This window comes from Elgaria multicarinata, chromosome 2, assembly GCF_023053635.1.
Source record: "Elgaria multicarinata webbii isolate HBS135686 ecotype San Diego chromosome 2, rElgMul1.1.pri, whole genome shotgun sequence".
NCBI lineage: Eukaryota > Metazoa > Chordata > Lepidosauria > Squamata > Anguidae > Elgaria > Elgaria multicarinata.
In genome coordinates this window covers 132,507,425-132,531,789 of record NC_086172.1, presented here as the reverse complement: position 1 = coordinate 132,531,789, position 24,365 = coordinate 132,507,425, and the positions used below count along the sequence as shown (strand labels likewise).

At 44.0% G+C, this 24,365-nt stretch overlaps 1 protein-coding gene across 2 annotated transcripts in view; it reads right to left on the bottom strand.

The window, feature by feature from the left end:
• Nucleotides 1-2,541: 2,541 nt before the first annotated feature.
• BMF (Bcl2 modifying factor) overlaps nt 2,542-24,365 on the bottom strand; it is a 38,827-nt gene continuing 17,003 nt past the window's right edge. For both annotated transcript variants that reach the window (XM_063117742.1, XM_063117741.1), the window contains exons 3-4: nt 22,613-22,776; nt 2,542-4,345 (exon numbers count right to left, since the gene is read on the bottom strand). In XM_063117742.1, the coding sequence (XP_062973812.1) occupies nt 4,244-4,345; nt 22,613-22,776 (266 nt within the window). In that variant the 3' untranslated portion in view covers nt 2,542-4,243. The remainder of the gene's footprint in view (nt 4,346-22,612; nt 22,777-24,365) is intronic.

Genomic DNA, 24,365 nt, shown 5'->3' with positions numbered 1-24,365 from the left:
CATGGGCAATGGTCAGGGATGATGGGAGGCTTAGTCCAGCAACATCTGAAGGGCCACAGGTTCTCCACCCCTGATTTACATACATATTTACAACCCCCCCCCCATTAAACTTCTAGAGCCTTGGAGAAAGAGAGCTGAACCCTCAGAAGGACAACTCTGGCATGTCCCATTAAGAACATTTTAATAAGGCATCAGCAGCGAGTTAAAATATGTACAGAGAGTTAAAATAGGTACATTTCCCAGGAACAAGATAGCAGAAATATTGGAACAGTTGGAAGGTATGCAATGGAGCTGTGTACTATAGCAGAACGCATTGGGAAGACCCACATTAAACCAATACATTCCAGCTTCTATACTTGAGAAAAACACTTTAAAAAGTCGTGAGAAGGGCAGAGGAAATTCAAAGTCAAAATTTCCTGCAGGCTTCCCAAGGATGGTGCCCATGCTTTTATATATTTTTGATCGCATCCTGTTCATCCATATAACCCAATTGACAGTTCTGTTTCTTGACCACACATTTAAATATATATGTATTTGTCATCATAATTCTTCAGTGTTAACCAACAGGCGATAATACCCCCCCCAATATTATTGATTATTCCACAATAATTACATATCAATATTAATTGAAGGCAGCCATCTCTTTTCTAGATAATTTGTTGCACCACCTTTTACCAATAATATGAACTATATGGACTCAAAACTGACAAGAGCCCTGTTGAGGCATTCTAGCCCTCACACAAGCAGAATTGTATGAGGGGAGGGTGTCACTGGCTCTGACCCTCTTACACATCCGTTGCCTCGAGCGAAAACTTTCCACACAAAACCTGCACTTTTAAGTCATGGTGGGATTTCTATGCATGCAGAGCAGGCTCCCCACTTCAGACATTTGCACTCCAACATGTAGAGGGTGGTGGGGCGGGGTAACGACATGACAGAGGAGGGCAAGGCCAGTGCATGTGCCCATGCTCTCTGCTCATCGCAGAAGGCATCTCTTTGTCTGCTACCAATGTTCATTCATGCCAACCTCCAATTAGTGGGGATATGCTGAGCACTTTAGGCATAACGTCTGCAGCGCATGGGATAAGATTTACTTTTATAGTACATGAACAACAGCAATAAGGGGCAACCCAAAATGAAACCAAAAAGAATTTTAAAAAATAGGTTAGATATAATCCATTCTGTCCTCACTCCCCTAAACTCCACAGGCCATGAGACAGTTTGCAGAGTTCTGCTCCTCAACTAATGTTGCCAGGGGGCCACTCTGAGGAGAGAGCATATTTATATAGCTGAGGTCCCAAACGTGACCTCTCAAAGTAGTCTGCCAACGGAAGTCTCATTGTTGTAGCCTCACCTCCTAAGTCAGCCTTCCCAAACCTGTTGCACTCCAATTGTGTTGGACTACAACTTCTACGCTCCCTGAACATTGGCTATGGTGGCCAGGACTTAGGTAAAACATCTGGTAGGTGCCAGGTTGGGGAAGCCTGTCCTAAGTGAACCATGTTCACTTCTGGATTGATAACTAGAACCTGTCAGGAGACTAGGTTTTGTACAGGGAGACTCTTTCCAATGGGATGGAAACAGAGTTGAATCCAGAGTTTGTTCCCACAAGTGGGAGCCCCCACTGAGCAGAGTTCCACTTAGGGCAGCAGGGAGGGAGGGAAACAGTTTTGCCAATTTCCTTCTTCCTTTTCCATCGTGTTCCACGGGGTCCCCCAGCCCTCCAGAGCAGAAGAGGTGGCTCATGGGAAAGGGATTTGGCAAAAATCCTTTCCTCTCAGGTTGCGCTAGCAAAAATCCTCCACTGGATCAAAAGCCTTCCACAGATGGAAGGAGCTCTTACATTTTGGGAAGCAAATTCTGGAACCAACCCAGGGGTTTTTGAGTAGTGACCTCCCAACATCATGCAAAATGTTGAATAATAATTAATAAAGTGACTGGATTCACACAACACGATAAACCACACTCATGGATTGAGTGTGGGTTGTTGTTGAAATGTGGGTTATCATGTTATGTGAACTCAGCTGCACTAACAATCCATGGTTTGTTAAGCACAAACAACCCATGAAGAGAACCCATGGTTTGTTGCTGGGCTCTGAATTGTGGGCTGTTTGTGCTTAACAAACCATGGGTTGTTATTATGGCTGGATTCAGACAATACAATAGCTCACATTTCAACAATCCATATTCAGCCTTTGAATGTGGGTTATTGCATTGTCTGAACCCAGTTCCATCAATTAGCCCAAATGTCACAAAGGTCCGTTTCACAGGAGGAAGTGGCTGCAAAGATCAAGGAAATAAAGAGTAGGGATGTGAAGGTCTTATAGTTTTGGTGGGGAGACTGCAAAACTAGAGGGAAAAAACCTATTCTTACTTCTTTCTTCTCCTAAACTAGAAATTGAAAAATTAGAAATTGGGTGTGGGTGGGGGGAATTGAATTACAAAATTCTTATGAAATATTTTCTCTTCAGAATCATGTGTGAAATGCTTTTAAAAGCAGTGCTTAAAAATAATACTGGTACAGTCAATTCATGCTACTTTTATTATCCAAGATATAAAAGGTAGTAATATTGGTGGTGATATCATTGGTACTACTTTGGGCTGGATTACTAAACAAGGAACGCTCTTAGATGTTGGGAAAATACGGCTGAACATTGCAGAATATGGAATGTCATCAGGTATTTTGGTTCAGAAATGCCATCTGGGAGTCTGCCAGGCATATCACTCCTGCTGCTTTGTACAAGAGACTTTCCAGCTCCGCTTTCTTCTCAAGGTTGAATATTCCACAAGCCCAAAATCTCCTCACAGGGGCAGAATTAGATGCATAGTTCTTTGGATCTAAGTCCAGATAGTAAAACTTTCCTCTTCTTTTCCGCAGTGTTTATGGTTTCTATATTCCACCAATAAAACAGTTATTTTATTCTTTCCACCTACCCATGAGTGGCAAAAATAGGCACCTTTGGGGCAGTAGCTTGCCACTCCATCTCTTACACTGGATATGTTTGTAATGATGGTTTGAATACAATTAAGGCACTTATACTTTTAACGTTTCATAAATATACCACAACAGTACAGTTGTATCTGCTAGGTTAAAAATAATACATTTCATGTTCAGGCAGAGCTGTTCTATGAGGGAGGGAGAGGGAGGAACAGAGGCGAAGAAGCCGCCTTTTGAAATGAACATGGCAGAAAGTGAAGTGGGCATGGCAATTTCCCTTTTATGTAGTCATTTTCAGCCATTTCCTTTCTTCTTTCTTTTTTAGTTTCTTCTTACTTTCCCCTCCCATTAGTTCCAGGAGCATGTTGGGGAGATGGGGGGGGGCACTTTGGATCTTGCGGATCCATAATGTCTCCCAGCACACCCAGGAGACGACCAGGAACGCCTCCTTTTCATGCTCTCCAAAGTTGGAGTAGCATCACCTGTGGACCTTCCTGCAGCCTCGTGGAGAAGGCTTGCGAGGTCAGTTCTCCCTCTCTGAGGGTGGACATCTCTCTTTGCCCTTGGAGGGTGGACCTGAAACATCCTATGGCCCTTGGGATTCCTCACAGGGACCATAGAAATTGCAGCCTTAAAGTAGTAAAGTAAGTTTATGTTTGATAAAAAAAAAAAGTACTGCATATATATTTCAATTCCCCTCCCCCCACAATCTGTTTTGGCTGTGTGTGTTTTTAAAAACGGGGCAGGGGAAACCAGGTTTAGCATGGCCTTTTTGTACACCACTATGCAAGCTTGCCCCATTTTTACACCAGTGTCATGTAATACCATGTAAGGATTCAATACTGCTTGCCCGGTTGTAAATATCTGCTTGTACAGTTTTTCTTCAAAGTTTTCCCATCAGGAAACAAGAGTGTCTCATTTGGAAGTTCCCCCAAAATTAATTTCAATTCATCAGCTCTAGAACATTACCAGCAGCCAATGTTACAAAATCCTGCGGACCCATCACCAGCTAAAACCAAAGTCTCCCTATATCAGCCCCATGTTTGCTGACTTACATCTTGATTGCAAGCAACACTTACTGGAGGATTGTTCTTCAACAGTGTTGGACCAAAGCTCCCCACCTCAGAAGACCGGGAGCCATGAAGAGAGAAAGCAAGTCCTTTTAAACCAAGTCTTTTGTACAACAACCAGTGTCCTCAGTTTCACAGGAATCAAACGTCTGTCCTGTGGCATGCACATTTCTGCCCACGGATCGTTCAGTGCTCCCAGCAGACGAGATAGAGCCTGGAAGAGGCAGGGCAGGTCTCACCTCCGACCTGCACGGTGTCTGTTTGCCTCCACGTTCAGGGCCATGTTATGGAGGAAGAGAAGGATCTGCCACCAGACCTGATTTCTGTTCTGCTGGTGCTGTAAAAAGGGGAAATGGTCTAAACAAGATTACTCATATACAATTTTAAAACCACAACCCGAGAGCTTATCTTATCCCAATAAAAACTAAGATACATTTTCAAGAACAGACACTTTAATCCCCGCAGTACAACACATTTAAAGGGGGGGGAGGAGGGAGGGGGAGGGGGGAAAAGAGGTAGTTTCTCTAAGAATAATTGTAGTTCCAACATTATAAAAGAAAAGAGCAGACCCTTTATGTATTGTGCACAAAAGGATTAAGCCCCCCCCCCCGGCCTTTTTGGAGGATTCTGCAGAGTTTAGCCAAGTGCTGTTTTTAATCAGATTGGCTTCTGAGCCACTCAAAGCCCCAGCTGCAAGAACAAACAACTTCTTTCCCTTTTTTTAGGGAGTGCCCCCCTCTTCCCCAAAACATAGGAGAGAGAGAAGGGGGGGGGGAGAGAAGAGAAGTGTAGCTGGTGATCCATCTGTAAGTGATTTGACACTGTGAAGGTCAAAGGGTTAATCTTCAATTTAAACCACACTGCTGAGACAGCAAAACTGATTTTATCCAGTACAAGAAAACACACTCCTATGCACACACACTCCCCCCCTCCTGCTTTGCTTCCCAGCATCTCCAAGATAATACTGCCCTTTTTTATAGCTCCTTTTGACAGTAAGCCATAAATAATCAGTCTTGGAGCCCTTTCCTACTGACTGGAGCCAATTAAACCTTAAGCAAGAACACACTTGAAAACAAAAATAACAAAAAGAAAACCTAGGGTTATTTCAGGTCCCTTTATCAAGCAGCAATTTTAGCTTAGTTGGGGGCGGGGAGACTTAAAGCCTTATTTTGCTACCTTTGCATCATACTGTTTGTTCATCTCTTGTCAAAGGCCACAAGCTTTGCTTTGAAAGGTACATGTCTTTGGATATCAGATCACAAATTCAAACACCAGAGAGGCATTGTGGAGACATAGGCCCAGTTCATGTAAAGGCACCTCATGGTTTGTTTAAACCATAGATTGTTGGGGCCTCCCACATGCTCGCCATTTCCGCTTAGCATTCACTTTGCTAAACAATCCAGGACTGCCAAACCCAGCAGTCTAGGTTGTTGAGGGTTAAACAACTCAGAGTCTGAACACATGGTTTGTTTAGAGGTCACAAGTAATAAACCAGGAACGGGATGTGTGCACTTCTGGTCAGCCCCACCACTTCATGGGTTGTTTAACTCATGAAATGGCATTACGTGTGAACCAGGTCACAGAGTTGAATCCAGAGATCCCATGAGCAGATCTCTGCTCACAGTATTCTCCCACTCAAAGAAGGTAGAAGTAATGTTCCCCTTCCAGGCCCCCAAAATTCAGCTAAGAGGGTTAGAGGACCCTCCAGAACAGCATGAGAGTTGGCTCTGGGTGCTGCAGGGGGAATTGGGGGGGGGGAATCACTTCCCCTCCCTCTTCAGGGAGCAGCAGCCTCTGCTGGATTGTACTCAGGGCTACTCTGGATCTAAGCAATTATCCTTGTTCTACAAAGGTGTACTTCTCTGAAATATGGGACCTGCCTTATATTTTATAAGGCTGCAATGATCTAGAAGGACAGACCCTTAAAATAAAAGGCCTTTGGCAGCTCCAGGGCTGTTTCTCCTTCAAGCTCCCTCCAATTAGCCCTCAGTTAGTCTGCCTAGGCTCACCCACAATGCCTTCTTTGTTAACAACGGCCCATTATCTCTTCCAAAACATTGGCAGAGAATGGAAGGCCAGTTTACGGTGACCAACACTGACCCAAGACATGATGAAGGCCCAAACAACTGTGTCGCGTGACTGCAGGAACACATATTTGAACTGGGCAGTCTGTCAGCAGCAGTCCAACATCATCTGTGACATTGGAAGGGATCTGGAAATGTACCACTTGGGACACTTGCTCCCTCACTGACACCGCAAATGACTGCTTGAATAACTAAAAACAGGGAAGTTTTACTGATGGTGTTACTAAATCTTAGGTTTACTCTTCTGATTTGGAACATTGTGGGACATAGTGCTAGCTCTTATTGCTTACACAGCATTTGCCCATGACCATTTTTTGCTTTTCCATTGCTCCTGTATTAGGGCCAATTCACATACCCAGTTGGATATACTGGTGACATGGTAAGATTGGCTTTTGGGAGTGGGGGGCTGTATGTCACACAATATCACAACATGTGCATATGCCTGCTTATGTCACAATGTGTGCACAGATCCTGCTCCTGTGATACAAGTGTATCCAACACGCTACATGCTGTAAATAAGGATGTTTTGATCATGGTTTGTTTTCTGTCATTCTCCCGAGCGTATAGCCCCAAAATGCATAGCTACATATTTGATTGGGACTACTTGTGAATAAGGCCACGGTCACTGCTCTCTATTCTTATAGGACTACGAGTGGAGAGCTGGTTGCTGGGCAGATTTTAACTTCTTCAAGTAGGAATGGGGTGACTTTGGCACATACACTGCTTTTGACATAGTAAAGACACTAATCCATGCAGCAGAGTTGCAGCACCATACAACTGTGATGTGCAGCTGACCCAAGGATTTACACTAGTACAACCGAAGAAACACACTTCAAACCACTTTTCAGCACAAAATACACATGGTCAAGTCAAAGATAAACCATACAGGCACATATTACTTGCAACTTTCTCTTTACTACTATCTGCTCAATAACCAATCCTTTGCCCAATGCTGTTTATGAGAATTTGGAAGAGAAAAGCAGCAAATATGCACACACATGCTAATGGGTCTAGTGCTGCTTTCTTTAGAAGGGAGTCACACCACTGCCTCTTTTAGAGCAGGGAAGACCACACCGCCTAAACAGTCATCAGTCACCTGTAACCCAGATGTTCAAGCCTCTTTGGGCAGCTTTAATTAGCTACAAGGGGCCAAAGACACATGTGGTGGGCCACAAATCTCCAAGTAGCCTGTCTACATTCTCACGTAGAATGAGCTAAAAGGGATCCATTTCAGCAAGACTACACTGTCAAGTGGCTGCATTCACCTCTGATTCTGCTACAACCACGGCTTCTAAACTGGCATAGTTGTGAGCAATTTTATCTGCAAAATTATTGTGAATTGATCACCGCAGGGCATCATTTCTAGTCATACAACTTTTAGCACTTTGAATGCAAAATAATACATTGACCGAACGAGGATTACAGGGAGATGATCATGATGGCCACAAATGTTGGCCAGCCATTCCTGCCATGCTTTTCACATGCAAATTGATTGTGGTTGGATTAGAATGATTGGTAGATGCTTTCTGAGTGGAAGTTAGTGGTTAGGAAAGAGCTGGAGATCTTTCTTGGGTGTTTTGAATGGCAGAGCCACCTAGAAGGCACCACCACCACCACCACCACCACCACCCATTTACAGGGAGTGGGATGATGGAAAGCCAGGGCTGGTTGATCAAGACTGGCAGGACAGATGATGTCAAGAGGGTGAGGCAGGGTAGGGCTGATGTCAAGTCCCCACACACTGAAACCCTCCCCTCCTGGCCACTTTGTTTCTTTCACTGCAAAGACAGACAGACAGACAGACAGACAGACAAGGCCATCAGTACTTTTAAGAGGAAGAAAAGTTTCCCAGCTCCAGTTTTTTTCCCATCGGTACTGTGGTGCCCTCACCTCCCTCCTAACCAAAACACCCTGCTGAATCTTGCCCTGCACCATTGCTCTTCAAAAAGAAAGAAATTTCATTCGTTTTTGGAACATGGTCTCCAGCAGCTGTTGCAATTACCCAGGAATTCAAGATCTATTATTCCACACAAAGTCTTTTGTAATCAACAACTTTCCAAAATATTTACAGATTTTTTTGGGGGGTGGGGAGAGATAAGGAGAGAGAGAGAGTTCAGAAGGGAGTGATAACACTGGATGAAACATGAAACATATACAAGGTACTGTTACCTATAAGTAATTTTTCTAAATATTTGAGAGCCAAATAGCTAAGTTTCATCGCATTATTATCAGTTGGGACATCTGGTACAGTGAATTAGGAATTTCAACAGGCTGAGCTCTTTATACAAGATAGTAAATTTTATTTATTTATTTATTTATTACATTTCTATACCGCCCAATAGCCGGAGCTCTCTGGGCGGTTCACAAAAATTAAAACCATTCATAGTATAAAACAACAGTATAAAACCATAATATAAAATACAATATAAAAGCTCAACCAGATAAAAACAGCAGCAATGCAAAATTACAAATTTAAAACACCATGTTAAAGTGTATTTATAGATTGTTAAAACGTTGGGAGAATAAAAAGGTCTTCACCTGGCATATAATGTAGGTGCCAAGCGAACCTCCTTAGGGAGCTCATTCCACAGCCGGGGTGCCACAGCAGAGAAGGCCCTTTTATTCATGATAAATTCATTCAAATTTATTTTATTCATGGCACGGATGTCACAAATCAATTTTGCCCATTTTTCTTCTTCAAAAACCAAGCAGCAGCCACTTCAGACCTGACAGCCAAACTTCTAACAGACCAGATGGAGTCAGCACTCATCCTGAAGTTGGAATTCCAACTGCATAAAACAACTCTGAAGGATGGATCAGGAAATCAAGGGGACTCCAAAAACTAAATCAAAAACCAATGAATATACTATATAAATGAATTATGGAGCATGCAACTGCCAGAAGCTGAGATATTTGAAGAGTTGTTTTGCCTGTCAGGTAGGTGGGGGCGTATTGTGCTGCCACAGAATAGATTAGACCAGCCTTCCCCAGCCTGGTGTCTTCCAAGTATGTTAGACTACTATTCCCGTAATTTCCAGCCATGCGAGTTGCAATCCAACACATCTGGTGGGCACTGGGTTAGGGAAGACTGGGTTAGGCATTAGGCAAAACAAGGCAAGCATTCACCTTCCCTAGGGCAATAGAGGTCAGGAATATGTTCCAGTTGGAGAAGGAAGTTAGTGGGCTGCAGGTGGAGTGAGAGGAAGCAGAAGGTCACAAAAGTGGCCTTTAAAGATCTGGACAACACCAAGTACAGCCTTATATAGTTCCATCCTTCCAACTAAAACAAAAGGTAAGGAAATTAGGAAGAATATTTATTTGTTTGCTTATATGAAAGATTCCCACTGTGCTAATGGGTCTCCAATTTTTATTTTTCTAACCAATCTCAGAAACGAAGGTGAGCTTCTTCAAATACTATGAAACCAAGTGTCTGTTGTAGAAAATTAAGCTTATGAAAGTAAAAACACCCGCCCACACACCCACACTGTTGTTCTTTATTTGATGCCTGATTAGAAATGTAGCTATTTTAAGAAAAATGCCACAAAGCATTTCAGAGCAGTGTGGCACAGTTCAGGAAGAAATGACCAAGAAAATAAAAACGTAAGAGGGAAATGGGACCCTAGCCACATAAAAAACAAGAAGGGCCAACACAGAATCTGTAAGGTGGAGACTCCCTGAACGGTTTGCAGAAACATTTCACTATGTGTGTGGTGGTGGTGGGGACCAATCGACTTGCAGCATTGGGCGGAAGGCTTGGCAGGTGATTGCTTCCTTGAAGTGGTTGCAATTCAAAACAAACAGCACCTTGCACCTCTCTTTTGTAGACTGAGCTTTGAGAAATGGTAGGAAAACACCGCAGCAGCCACAGCCCTTCAAGCTCAAAAGGACAATTGCAAGCCATTTTCCCAAGCCCACAAGGTATGACCCTTCTTGTCTTGCATAACTCAGATGGTTTATTCAGTTCCTTGTTTCACTTGCAGCAAAAAGGAAGTAAGAACACTCCCTGCCCTGTTGCAGACACTAGTCTCCCATATCTCAGCAAAGTTGTTTTGGAATTAGCAATCCTTGAGAGCCTAAGGTTGTTTTCAAAATGTTTGACAATGAGAAAAACATGCTCTCCACCCTCTCAAATGATGAAAGCAGGCATATTCCCTCTTACCCTCAAAACAAGGGCAAGTAGAGAAAGAGAAAGGGGAGGGAACATTATTTCATTGGCCCAATGTATCCTTTAAGATGCCAAAGCAGAAAGCTTTTGGAAAACGTGTGTTAATTTTTATGTTTATAGCCCACCAGATGGCTTTCCCATTGATCCTCAGCCCTGGGAACCAACAGGAGGGTTGGCAATGACTTTGTTCAATCAAAGCATATTGTAACAGAAGCTGAAATGATCAGATAGTTACAGGAGGGGAAGGGGGAAGGGAGCAGGTTGCCCAGGCAATGGAAAAAGAAGCTTGGCAGTTGATGTGGAGGGAGGGGGAGAGAAGGAAGAGCTGGGCCAGGAGAGTCATGGCTGGCAGTGAGAGAAGCTAAAGAAATCCTTCATGAGACAAAGAAGGAAGTGGTGGAAGAAGTCGAGAATAAGTACCTGAGACAACAGAAGACCGAGGGCCTTCCTAGACGAGGCCTTAGCGCGCCTTCTGACCCGGTTTCCCTGCTGTGCGTCCAGTTGACGCACAGGGGAATCCGGAGGCAGGCCACGCTGAGGCCTCCTCCAACGCGCCATAAGCGAATGCGCTTATGGTGCGCTTTTCCCCCAGCTCCGGCCTCAGGCCGGGGCTGGGGGAAGTGTGGAGACTTCCGCAGCTTTTCGCGGCTCCTCGCTTACTCGCGAGGAGCCGCAAAAAGCCGCGGACCGGCCTGGCACAGCGCTCATATGAGAGCTGTGCCCATCGGCCCGGGGGTGGGGGGGGAAAGAGAGGGGAGGGGGAAGGATGGCAGGGTGGGTGGCAAGGGGGGGGCGGGTGATAGAGGGAGCGCCGCACGCCACCGCCGCCGCTCGCCTGCTTGCGAGCGGCGCTCCCTCTGTCACCCGCCCCCCCTTGCCACCCCCCCTGCCATCCTCCCCCCCCCCCCCCGGTTTTAACAAAAACACCCCTTACCTTCCCAGAGTCTTCGGGCCACCTGCGGCCCCTTTTTTTTTAAAAAAAAAATGGCGGACGCCGCAGGGCTTGCGTTCTCCCTGCGGCTCCGCCGTCTGGAAGCCTGGGGGAGGTGCGGTAACGGTAGCGCGCCTCGGCTCCGCCTCCCTGCCGGCGTAAGCCGGCACGTCTAGTAAGGCCCCGAGAGTAAAAGATTTGACAGAGAGAGAAGCAGTTACAGTTAACAGAAGGCGTGTCTGTGCAGAGATCTGTGCAATCTGTCTGGCCTGACTAAGGAGTGACTAAGGGTGCAATCTTATGCATGTTTAGATGGAAAAAGTCCTACAACTCCCAGCATGCCCCAGCCAGCATGTTGAGAGTTGTAGGATTTTTTTCGTCTAAACATGCATAGGATTGTGTCCTAAGGGGGTAGTGTTTCCTGAAAGGACACCTCCTAAGGTGGAAGAAAGGACAGATTTATAATAGAGTCACCGTGGTATAAGTGTTACTGTGTCTTGAAACTATAGTTATTTAAATGCTGGAAGCTCTTGCCTATTCTAGCATCATTGTTATATGTATTGACTTTCCTTCCTTTATTATATGAATAATACCCTGTGATACCCTGGTATTTTTTTAAATATTGTTAATATGGCCCTGTTGTTTAGATTTAATTACATTTCTAGGAACTTGGGGTCCCCTACAGTATTCTAGAAGAGAAATTCTAGAAGGGCTCAACATTCTCTGTCAACAGCCTCCATCTCCCAAGAGCTGGGTCAGAACCCACAGGTGCCCAAGACATGACCCTAGACACTCACCAAGGACCCCGCCCCTTCCTTTTTTTTAACCTTACGCGTCAGGAAAGCAAAACTCTGGCTTCTCATCTCTCTTCCTTTCCCTGCAATACTTCTAGACCCAGCTAGGGTGGCTACATGCCCTCTTTTATAGAGGACAGTCCTCTGTTTGAAGGGCTGCCAGGCCCAAGATAAAGAACCATAGAGCAGCAGGGACCTTGAAGTTGACCATCAGCAACACCTGGACAGCAAATGGAGCAAGGCACACGGGTCACAGTCTTCCACATTAATGTGGAATGTACTATACTTGTATTTAAACTATAAGTATTTCTAAATTTGCATCTATACATATAAATTAGGATATGCAAATTATCCTCATGTGTCCTCCTTTTCTGGAGATTCACAAGTGACCAGGCTACGTGGGACCCAGAGGTAATCTTTGGAGAAGGAAGGGGGAGTGAAGGGCGGCTGGAACCTGGTGCTCTGTTTTCCAGCATGCCCAGCAAGGCCATTTTTCAGCAAGCCCTTTTTTAATGTTGTTTTTTAAATTGGGGGGAGTAAATAATTGGGCCACTGCCAGTCACTGCCTGATAAGATTCATGGCCTGGTAAGCAAGGATTGGGGTGTTTTAGCTGTGTGTGTGCCTCTTGTGTGAGTGTGTGTGGGAGATTGGGTAGGGGTAGTGCTAGGTCTGAGCCCAAATCCTGAATTTATTTGCCAGAGACCTGGATCTATTTCCAGAACCCTGAAAGTCCACTAGTATCAATTTATTTTTTTTAAAAAAAAGCTTAATAGCCATACAGGAGGCAGCTGATTTTCAGGGAGATCACAGCTGGGGAAGGAAGGGTTAATTCTCCTCTCTTGCTGCAACCCCCCCCCCCCAATAAATTGTCCTGTGATATAGTTAAGCATTGGGGTGGGGGATTCCATTAGTGCCATGGAAGGTTTTCTCCCTTGAAATCAGTTGCCATTGGATGCAGACACAAGGTTCAGGAAGCAGACCAGGCAACCTACTGCTCAGGCTAGCATGGGACAAGGAGAAACAATTTTGCAGGTAATGACAGAGATCTTTACAAGACGGAGACCCAATATTGTTGGGACGCCGGGAAGAAGCATTACCCCCAACATCGTCCTTAAAAGCAGATTCACGTTTTTCATGCCATTTCGGTAGAGAAGTGATTGATTTGCATCGGCGTGCACAACACATTTCATTAGGGTGTGCATCCAGGGAATTGTATTTATTTTTAAAGGTGAACATTTATTGAATATTCAGCCATAAAGGACATTATTTTTATTCATTTATTTATGAAACAAGGTAGACACTGACACCCTACTACACGTTTGGCTTGCCGTTGCAGGTGCTGGAATAAGGAGACTCTCCTCAAGCCCCAAAACTGGTGGGGCTTTGTGGTGACACTTGCCAGAGGCGGGGCTTATTAGGCAATATTAGCCTTCAGGGCCCCTCTTCCTGGCCTCCTTGAAGCATGGCTCCCTGCACAGAGGCTCCCGGAAGAGCGATTCCTTTTCACTCTTGCTCCTGGGAGCAATAGTGTGTTGTCGGAGGCTGCTGCTGCAGCAGCAGCAGAGCCAGTGGACCATTCCTGCTGCATCTGGATCCCCCCTCAATGCCCCCCTCAATGAGGTGCTTATTGCTTGAGACATTCGGGTGTACCCCTTGTGCATGCCTATGTTGATTTGTATCAGTAATAAACACACCGCATAAAGGAGAAATGTGCATTCAGGACCCACACACTGAGTGGATGTACCTAACCTCATTTCCTTGTTATGGTATCCACTACAAGCCCACTAATAATTTGGGAATGAAAGTTTTCCCTTTACATGAGTTCACAGCAGTTAATGCTGGTCAGCCCCTCATAATGAACTGAATAAGAACTGTAAATTGACATTCAACCAGGGTAGCTCCATAGTTTTTTATGAATTGGGGGAGGTCATGACAGGGGTGCATATGGCCCATGGACCCCTGGTCTATAAGGCAGCAAGATCTCTGGCTAAAGACCAGCCTGGCCTGATAGTGTCAGCGCAGTCCAATTCTAAGCTGACGCTTTCTCCAAGAACCTAGTTTCAAGAATTTGTTCCTAACTTTCTCTTAGATTTAGTACAAGCAAGTCAAGAGCACAGATTGCCAGAGAAATAAACACATGCTTTCCCCCTTGTCTATAACATTTTGCAGCATATTCCAAAACATCCATCTATGTGACCAATGGACAGGGATCTCCTTCACCCTGACCAAAACCAAAAGTTTCAAAAGGAATCCTCTTTTCCTCCTCAGCTGATGTCCTAGGAAGGAGGCACCAGCCTTTGTTTATGTTACGCAAAACTCAAGGTAGAGTTTTGTTTATGTTACGCAAAACTCAGGGTAGAAGCAGAACGTTCAGATCTACTGGCGGAAGCTACTCAGAATTTTTTTAGACAGAGCCACACTCCCACTCTGTTGGAAACACACAAAGGCCAGCAGTCAGGTGCAGCACTGAAGTCTTGGTTAATTCAGCCTCTTGTCAGCAGTTGCGATGACTCAGACACTAAATATAGAGAGCGATTTAAACAGCCCCGCCGCAGAGCAAATACTGTAGTTTCTACATCTCTCATGCACAGTCCAACCCCCCCACCCCGCCCTCTCTCACACACGTATACATACATCTTGAACATTTTTTATTCCCGTGTTAAAAAAAGAAAAGAACAACCTACAGGCAGTCAAAAGAGGGGCAGTACCAGGCTCCAGTAGTTTTTCACTGGGCTGCCACAGCAGCAAAGCTCCTTGCCAACGCCTGGAGGTTGCATTGCATCACACAAGCTAATCAGGGTTAATGAAAAGCAACTATGACAAAGAGATGTGAAGGAGGTTCTGCAAGAAACTACAGCATTGGGTAAAAGAAATGATCCCCTTTGGGGGAGGGGGAGGGGGAGGATAAAAGTTCTACCTGATTCCATTTAGGGTCATTGATAAGAACACCTATGCAGGGATATGACAATATTTGCCTCCTCTGGTGTAGCTTCTGCAGAAGCAGGGAGGAATTTAACAGCTTGCGTTTCTCCCCTTCTTGCCTCACTGCTATAAACTTTTATTGGTCAATATATACAGCTCTCAATTACAGCTCATTTTCAACATAAATGTCCCTGAAGCCCCAAAGCATTATCTCAGCAAGATCTGGAGGCCAGAGCAGGGGACTTGGAGTCTGGATTTTTATTGACAGTTATGCCGCTTTTGTATTGCGAGAATAAACTGCCTTTATTTCTTCTAGACTCCCTGTCTATTAAACTGAGAAGCTGGTAGCCACAATAAAGGGGAACCGTTTACTTTGTTTGCTGTTCTAAACTTAAGTCTACAAAATGCTGAGTTAACTGTGAACATTTGCTAGAATCTTATGCATAGGCTGCAATCCTTACTTGGGATTAAGTCACACTGAACTCAGTAGGACTCACTTCTGAGTGAAGACAGTAGGGTCAGGCTGTTCCCCGTGTGGAGGTCTGGCTGGCTTCTGTATGCATTGGATTCAGCAACTGTTCCTGATATTGCCTTGCATTATGCAAAGCCCAAGCCCCTGGAGATAGAAGTCTGAGAACTTCAAAATAGTTAAAGGTGGGGTGCATGGGTGGGTGGGTTGGATGTTTAAATGTGTGTGCTTTAGAATACCACAAGAGGAAGGAAAATAGTACTACAGAGTTTGACTTTAATGGTAAAGAAAGAGCCAAAGTAGACTTAAAGATGTACCAAGCAGTGATGCAAGGAGCCTGTAGCTGCTTGCTATGTCTTTAACATCATGTCTACTTCAGCCCAAAGAGGGCCATTTGTTCAGCATGCAAAAAGACAGCTAAGCTTGAGAATGAACCTAGGCCACAGCTAGACCTAAGGTTTATCCTGGGATCATCCAGGGTTCACCCCTGCCTGAGCACTGGATCTCCTGTGTGTCACCCAGGTGAACAGGTTTGACCCCAGGACGATCCAGGGATAAACCTTAGGTCTAGCTATGGCCCTAGTGGCAACTTAAGCCCTATATCTAGTGAAACTACTTCCATACATGCATATTTATTGCTGGAAGCATCTTCATATATTCTCTTCTTGATAAAACAGCTCCATAGGCTTTCTTCTTTGGTATGTTTACGTATCATTCTCATTCTCCCATATCAAGCTATCGGGACCCCTTTCTCTTTGAAAGTTTAACAGGTAACATCAGCCCAGTTTATATATAACGCTAAGGCAGGATTTAGCGTTATTGCATGAACCTCTGTGAACCCAAGAGAAGCCTTGAGCTTATAACTGGGAAGAGGAATAAACTAGGATTCCATTTCATTTTTCTCGTTCCTGATTTGTCATTATGTATGAAACAGGAATCCTGGTTTAACACAAATTCTAGTCTGTTCCTAAATAAACCAACAACCTTGGGTTGTTTTGTTGACTTGTTTAATCAACCCTGGGTTGTTTTGCTGACTTGCTTAACTAAAGCACAGGTAGGCAACCTGATGCCCGCCAGATGTTTTGGGTTATAGCTGCCTTGAACCCAAGCCAATATGGTCCATGGTCAGGGATTATGGAAGTTGTAGTCCAAAACATTTGGAGGATTGCCTACCTCTGGAGTTGGTGTTAAACTACAATTCCTGGTTCATCATCATCATCATCATCATCATCATTTCTTACCAGCCTCTCCCTTTGGATTGAGGCGGGGAACAACATTAGAACAGGAATCAATACATCTTAAAAATTCTTGATTTTACATTGATCTGCATACGCCTGCCGGAAAAGGCTAGTCTTTAAGGCTGCCTTAAAATCACACAGAGAGTTAATTTTACGAATCTCCTCTGGCAGGCCATTCCACAATCTGGGGGCGACAGAAGAAAAGGTCCTCTGGGAAACTGATGTCAGCCTAGTTTTAGCTGACTGAAGTAAGTTCACCCCAGAGGACCTGAGTGTGCGGGGCGGACTGTATGGGAGAAGGCGATCCCGCAGGTAACCTGGACCCAAACCATTTAGGGCTTTAAAGGTAATGACCAACACTTTGTACTTTGCCCGGAAACTAATTGGCAGCCAGTGGAGTGATTTTAATGTTGGGGTAATATGCTCACCCCTAGATGTACCGGTGACCAACCTGGCTGCCATATTTTGAACTAGTTGAAGTTTCCGAACTAGGTACAATGGTAGCCCTATGTAGAGCGCATTGCAGAAGTCAAGCCTTGAGGTTACCAGCACATGCACTACTGTCTTTAGGTCTTCTGTCTCTAAGAAGACATAATGACAAGCCAGGAAACAGTAAAATGAAACTCATAGTTTATTCCTCCTCCTGACAATGTAGAAGCAGGAGGAGGAGAGTTCATGATCCCAAGATTTTGCTTCAGCTTGCAAAGGTTCATGCAGATAATACTAAATCAGCCTTTCCGAACCTGCTGCCCTCCAGATGTTTAGGGCTACAACTCCCGTCAGCACTAGCCAATATGGCCAATAGTCAAGGATGATGAGAATTGTAGTCCAAACCATCTGGAGAATGTCTGGGAAGAGTGTGCTAAACCCTGACTTTAGTACAGCGGCTTAACGACAATTTCTGGCCAAATCGTGCACATTGTGATACAAGTGTGAAATTTGGTATGGTGGTATTTATGACCATGTAGATTAAAATGAGATATAGGGGCATCTTGGGAAATCATCATAGCGGCTGCCATCTTGGAAAATGGCGGCCAAAATCCAGTTTTCACACAATAACTCTATTATTTGTAATCTCACAGAAAAGATGTCTCAATACAAAATTAAAGAGCATAACATTTGCTACAAAAAAGTCATTAACAATCCTTTCATAGGAGCAACCCTCGCCGAGATATAAAGGTTTTATTCCTACCCATTTGTCTGAGAAGTCAACAACACGCACTGTCTCACCATTCCAATCTTGCACTTCGTGTTGCAAGCCTGAAACTTTCAGAGGTTACACTTTACACATTTTTCAACAAGGATACGTTCTGAGGCATCAGTTTGGGGCAGTTGGGAAGAGAGTTAATAGAAATAATGCAACATTTCTATAAGAGGCTCACTTGTTGTTGACTTCTCAGACAAATGGGTAGGAATAAAATCTTTATATCTCGACGAGGGTTGCTCCTATCAAAGGGTTGTTAATGACCTTTTTGTAGCAAATGTTATGCTCTTTAATTTTGTATTGAGACATCTTTTCTGTGAGATTACAAATAATAGAGTTATTGCGTGAAAACTGGATTTTGGCCGCCATTTTCCAAGATGGCAGCCGCTATGATGATTTCCCAAGATGCCCCTATATCTCATTTTAATCTATATGGTCAGAAATACCACCATACCAAATTTCACACTTGTATCACAACGTGCACAATTTTTTTGCTAAGCCGCTGTAGTACTTAGTGGTTCCATGGAAGTGTGGCTCTATGGAAATGTTGTGTTTAAGAAAATATTCGATACTCTGGATATTTATCATTTAGCCACCATGCTCAGTGCAGAATGATAAAGACCCCTGAGAAAAAGAAATGAAACACTCAAACTATGCAGATCAGATATTTAAAAATGGTACAAGTGTACTCACATTTGTGAAACTTTTTTTGCTCAAACACTGTTTTTCACATCCACAGTATGACCTGGTTCACTCAATCAAAACAAGCCACAGTGGCTTGTTTAAATCATCAGTACATGCTGGGCGCTATTAATCTATTTACCCACCCGGGCATGGCTTGTTATGTCATCTGAACTCAGGTGGCATGGCTTGTTTGAGGAGAAAACAAATGGCCTGTTGTTAAGTTATTTGAGGGTTGTTTCCCTCACAAACAAGCCATACTGCCTGGGTTCAGACAACACGGCAAAGCATGCCTGCTCATCCAGTTCTTCTTAAAATACTTACAAGTGAATAAATACCATGCGTGCCCTGTGCAACTTATTCCATCACCCAACTGTTCTTATAACTGAGTGCTGTCTCCTTATATCAGTGTTAACTAGGATTGCAATGTTTAATCAAGTAATTGAGTAATTAATGGATTTTTTTTAAAAAAAAGGTTTATTCAACTAAAAAGGCAGATTTTTTTTAATACAAATAAAAACTATAGCTAGCAAGCAACATCTCACCTAGGAAGGAGTGCCTCTTCTAAAGATTATGCCTGCCACATGTGCATTATGTGTTGCGGGCATGTGCATTTTCTAAAAATAAGGCATGCATCTTGCTTCAGAAATATTTATTATCCATATGCACATTTAGCTGATAATCAATTAAAACTCTTGATTAATCAATTTAACATTTCTTTAGTGCAGCCCTAATTTTAACTCCATTTAATACAACTTGAATCCATTGAACCTGTTTGAGGCAACCAAATTGGCAAGCCGTGGTTTTCCTGGGCTGCAGACACTCTCTCCAATAACATATAGAGAAGAACTATTGAGCAGCACTCCGTTATCTTTGCCAACAAGCAGAACAGAAAATTGGCCCAGAGTGAAGCGGGAAGGCAAAGAAGGTATTGGGATAAGCATAACAATAAATTAAGTTTTCAGTGGTCTCCAACATAGCTCCATGCACACATAACGTCCCCCCATTTCCCTACTAGAAGAGAAACCCTTAATCCAAGTGCCAATATCTTTCCAAATACTGCCTGGTGGAGAGCCATTGGCTATTTCCAACCTCTGTTCAGGGTTTGTTTCTCTCACCCTCTTTAAAAAGAAAGAAAAAGAAATGGTCAACTAGCACTCTTTCTCCTTTACAACAGTCTATTATTTCAGCTGAAAAGAAGGGGCTCCTCCTCTCTTGGCTGCATAAGCTAGTAGTAAAGAGGGATGCTTTTGTTTACTAACTCTCCCACATGCTTGGCTGACACACACTTCTTCTGCACTACTTTTGCTTTGCTCTTCAGCAATTCCTCTTGGTACCACGGCAACACACACTTCTGCCTGAAAAAAAGGGAGGGGATGGCCCAGGTTTCTTTCTTTTTCTTTTGGTTACAGCTTTTCTTTTCTTTTTCCCCCTGGGGCATTCTTGGACACATTTCCCAGACAAAGACATCGGATAGCTACACTCCCCAGATGGAAAGGGTCAAGTTACAACCAGTTCTACAGCTTCCCTTCAGGACTCCTGACAGGAAGGGGAAAAAAGTGCCTAACAAAAACAAATCCCTGTTAACCTTTACTACACTGGGCAAAGTTAGCTACACCAGAAATGATGTGTGAGAGAGAGATTGCAGGAGTTGTACCTAGCAGAAAAGGAGACAATGTCCAAAGGGTAGGGGAAAGATTAAAAAAAATCCTCCCCGTAAAGCAGGTGGACACTATACATTTGCAGAAAACCAACAAGCTAGATGCTACCAGACTGATGAGTCATGCACCAGTTAACCCGTTTCTCACATTGCCTTCGCCAAACCTGCTTCTTCCCCCCCCCTTTTTTTTTAAAGAGGCTGCACTTGTTTGCCTCAGACCCTCAAACTTTGCTGAACCACAGGCCTACTTCCAAAACTGTAGGAAGTAAGTCCTGAGGAAGGAGGGGTGGCGGATATGCATGATGTGGCATAAAATTCTCTGATAATAATGGGCCACTGCAATCTGACACTTTGTGGGAGGCTAGCCACAATGAATGTGTCCACACATCGTGTGTCGATCTTGCATTTGTACGGAACTTGATACCTGCCACAGAATTCCTCTAGGAAACCCCAATGGCTGCAGAATGCCAAGCTCTTGCACTCTGCAGCCACTGCCCCATTCCATTCCTTGTGTGATCTGAACCCACAACAGCTTCCTGAAGCCACTACATGCTACCGCTCCTGTTTAGCTGGAAATATCCACAGTGAGGCAATGCAACTTCTTCAAACGAATTTTCTTATCTTACAAAAATACACTCTCACCGTAAAAGCCCTGGTTTCCTTTTTTGAAAGTTTGGGATGCTTGGTTACAGAACTCTCTGGCCCCTTACCAAAACTTTGGCCTAGTGACACAAGATGCACTCATCTTTCGAAGAGAAGCAGAACCCATAGCACTGATAAGCTCCAGCATGTAATTCTTCTCAGCTGGAGTGGAAACCTGCCCAAGCCTAGATAGTATCATTCTGGATATGTTAAAAATAAAATGATTTCAACAGTACTGGCTCTCCCCCAAAGAATTCTGGGAATTTTTATTTTTATTGTAGCACCAGGATATCTGTTAGAGAATGTTCCACATGGACTGGGGGAGGGACCCACCACAGCAGCAAGGGGAGCTTACACATATGTGCTCTTTCCCAACTTCTGTGAGATAATGGCAGAAAAGCCTGAGGTGCAACTTCTGACACCTAGGAGCTGTCTATACATCTTCAAAGCTGCACTGTGGCTGTAAATCGGCACTGTGTTGGTAATTCAACGTTGCCACCAATTCACAGCCACCATGGGGCTTTTCTTCAAAGCTGCCCTTTAAAAAAGTCAGGGACTAACCCCGACTTCTTTCTTTAAAGTGAGGTCACCATGGCCCTTCCATTGTGTGACCTTGCTCCATCGTTGATCCAGGGGGCATTCCAGGGCAGATGGCAACCAATGAGTGGTCGCCAGAAGCTGGGAAGAAGGAAAGGGGGGATGGACTCCGGTACCTAGATGATCACCAGAAAACCACGTGCTCCCTCCTGGCCTGAGGATTTCCCACCCCCAACCTGCAGCAGCGATACCACAGGGTTTCAAGGGGAAGGACCTTCGAAACCGTGATGTGAAAACAGGCCACAGGTGGTTCTGTCAAATGTCATTCCTACCATGAACTCATCTGATGGCCTTAGGCAACAAATTCTCTCAGCCTCAATCTCCCCGTCTGCAGCATGGGGGGAATAATAATGCTGATTTACTTTACAGAGTTGTTGTAACAATTATAACTAGATAATAAATGTGAAGTGCTTTGAATCCTAGAATGTGCCATACAAGTGTTAAGTGTTATATAAGTATTACACAGTGGTGGGGAAGAGGTGTAGCCCAGAGAGGGATTCTGGGCCTAGTTAAAATTATGTTGATGTTTGGGAACCTTTTTGATAGTAGCTGCAACCCTTCAGTGTATAGTGTTGTGAACTGAAAGAGATGCTGGAGTTTGTAAGATGGAGGTGAATTCTTTGGGTACAAGCGAAGAATGGGGAAGGAGAAAATCAGGCAAAACAGTGGATGGGGTCTTTGCCATCCCCACTCTTTCCTCTGCATAACAGAATACTAGTTTTGAGTGTGAGCTGTTGAAACATGAAAAACAGTATTTTTATATTTGCACTAGCAATATGGCATCATTTTGATGCATGGCAGGGTTGGCAGTGGGGAGAGGGCATCCCTGTAGGGATGCAGCATACATCTGTATGTGTCTGTGGCCATTTAGAAGCAAGCCCTCTTCTGTCTGCATAGCTCCACACAGTTCTGTTTGTTGGTCCTGCTGAAATGTGACTGACCACAGAAAACTGCCATTACATATCAAAATAATAAAACTCTTACCTACTCTGAAAATAAAATAGATTTTTAAAATCAGTTTTAGATTAAATATGCTTCAAAAATACAGTTACCCAGTTTTGATCCAATTATCAACAGCAACACAAAAAGCATTGGATACACATTGGAAAAAGAGGAGAGAAAAAATTTGGTCAACCAACATACACAGAGCATCCTGGACAATGAATTAATTTCCCCACTGCACCCCCACCCACCCTTTGCCCAAAAGATAGCCTACCCTCTGTAGGTGAAGCCTGTGGAACTGGTCTGCAATGCACTGTAACTTCCGTGCAATCTGGACTTCAGTACGCAGTTCCTGTGGACTTTCCTGAGGTTCCTCCTGGAGGTGTGGATTCAATGAGAAACCAATTGGGTTGACATGTAAACGGTACCCAGCATTCCCTGCCAAACATCAGAAAAGAATCAGGGGCTTACAACCTCTCAGCATGAAGTGTATAGTCTTTCTGCCATAAACAACACACCACAAGAGAACATTGCTTAACTCTATGTCAAAGTTTCATAACCAAGTATCAACTTTTATTTCTGAAAAGAAATTAAGCATATGAGTTGTAGCTCATTCCCAATCAGCTGATAGCTCAGATTATTTTTTCCAACCAGGAGAGCCACAGTATTGAAGACTTTGCTATTAGTAGTCTCTAAGTAATGATAGATCATAGCACTTCCTGAGAAATGTTATTTGGGTGCAGCCTGAATAAGGCCTTACTACAGCCATAGCTTTTCAGATCAAAAATATTCAACACAGATTGAAAATACTCAAAAATCTATTTCAACCTGAAGAACGACATACACCATAACTGCAGCATTATTTTTCTGTAAAGAAATTAGAAACAGTAATGATCAAAAGTAGAACATAAAAGCCATGCTGGATCAGAGCAAGGGCCCATCTAGTCCAGCACTCTGTCTGCACAGTGACCAACCAGTTGTCGACCAGGGAACCACAAGCAGGACATGGTACAGTAGCACCCTCTCACCCATGATCCCCAGCAGCTGGTGTATAAAGGCTTACTGCCTCTGATACTGGGGATAGCACCTAGGCATCAGGACTGGTAGCTATTGATAGCCTTCTCCTACAGGAAGTTGTCCAACCCCTTTTACAGCCATCCAAATTGGTTGCCATCACTGCATCCTGTGGTAGCAAATTACATATTTTAACTCTTCACTGTGTAATCTGGATGGCTTTAAAAGGGGGTTGGATAAATTCCTGGAGGCAAAGGCTATCAATGACTACTATCCCTGATGGTTGTGTGCCATGTCCAGTATTCAAGGTAGTAAGCCTGTGTGCACCAGTTGCTGGGGAACATGGGTGGGAGGGTCCTGCTTGTTCATCCCTGGCCAATGGCTGGTTGACCACTGTGTGAACAGAGTGCTGGACTAGATGGACCCTTGGTCTGATCCAGCAGGGCACTTCTTATGTTCTTATCTGTCCTGAATTTCCCACCAATCACCTTAATGGGTTGACCCTGGGTTCTAGTATTATGGGAGATGGGAACACTTATCAAATTTGCAGATGACACAAAATTGGGTGGGATAGCTAATACCCTGGAAGACAGAAACAAACTTCAAAGTGATCTTGATAGGCTGGAGTGCTGGGCTGAAAACAACAGAATGAAATTTAATAGGGATAAACGCCAAGTTCTACATTTAGGAAATAGAAACCAAATGCACAGTTACAAGATGGGGGATACTTGGCTCAGCAATACTACAAATGAGAAGGATCTTAGAATTGTTGTAGATCACAAGCTGAATATGAGCCAACAGTGCGATATGGCTGCAAGAAAGGCAAATGCTATTTTGGGCTGCATTAATAGAAGTATAGCTTCCAAATCATGTGAGGTACTGGTTCCTCTCTATTTGGCCCTGGTTAGGCCTCATCTAGAGTATTGCGTCCAGTTCTGGGCTCCACAATTCAAGAAGGACGCAGACAAGCTGGAGCGTGTTCAGAGGAGGGCAACCAGGATGATCAGGGGTCT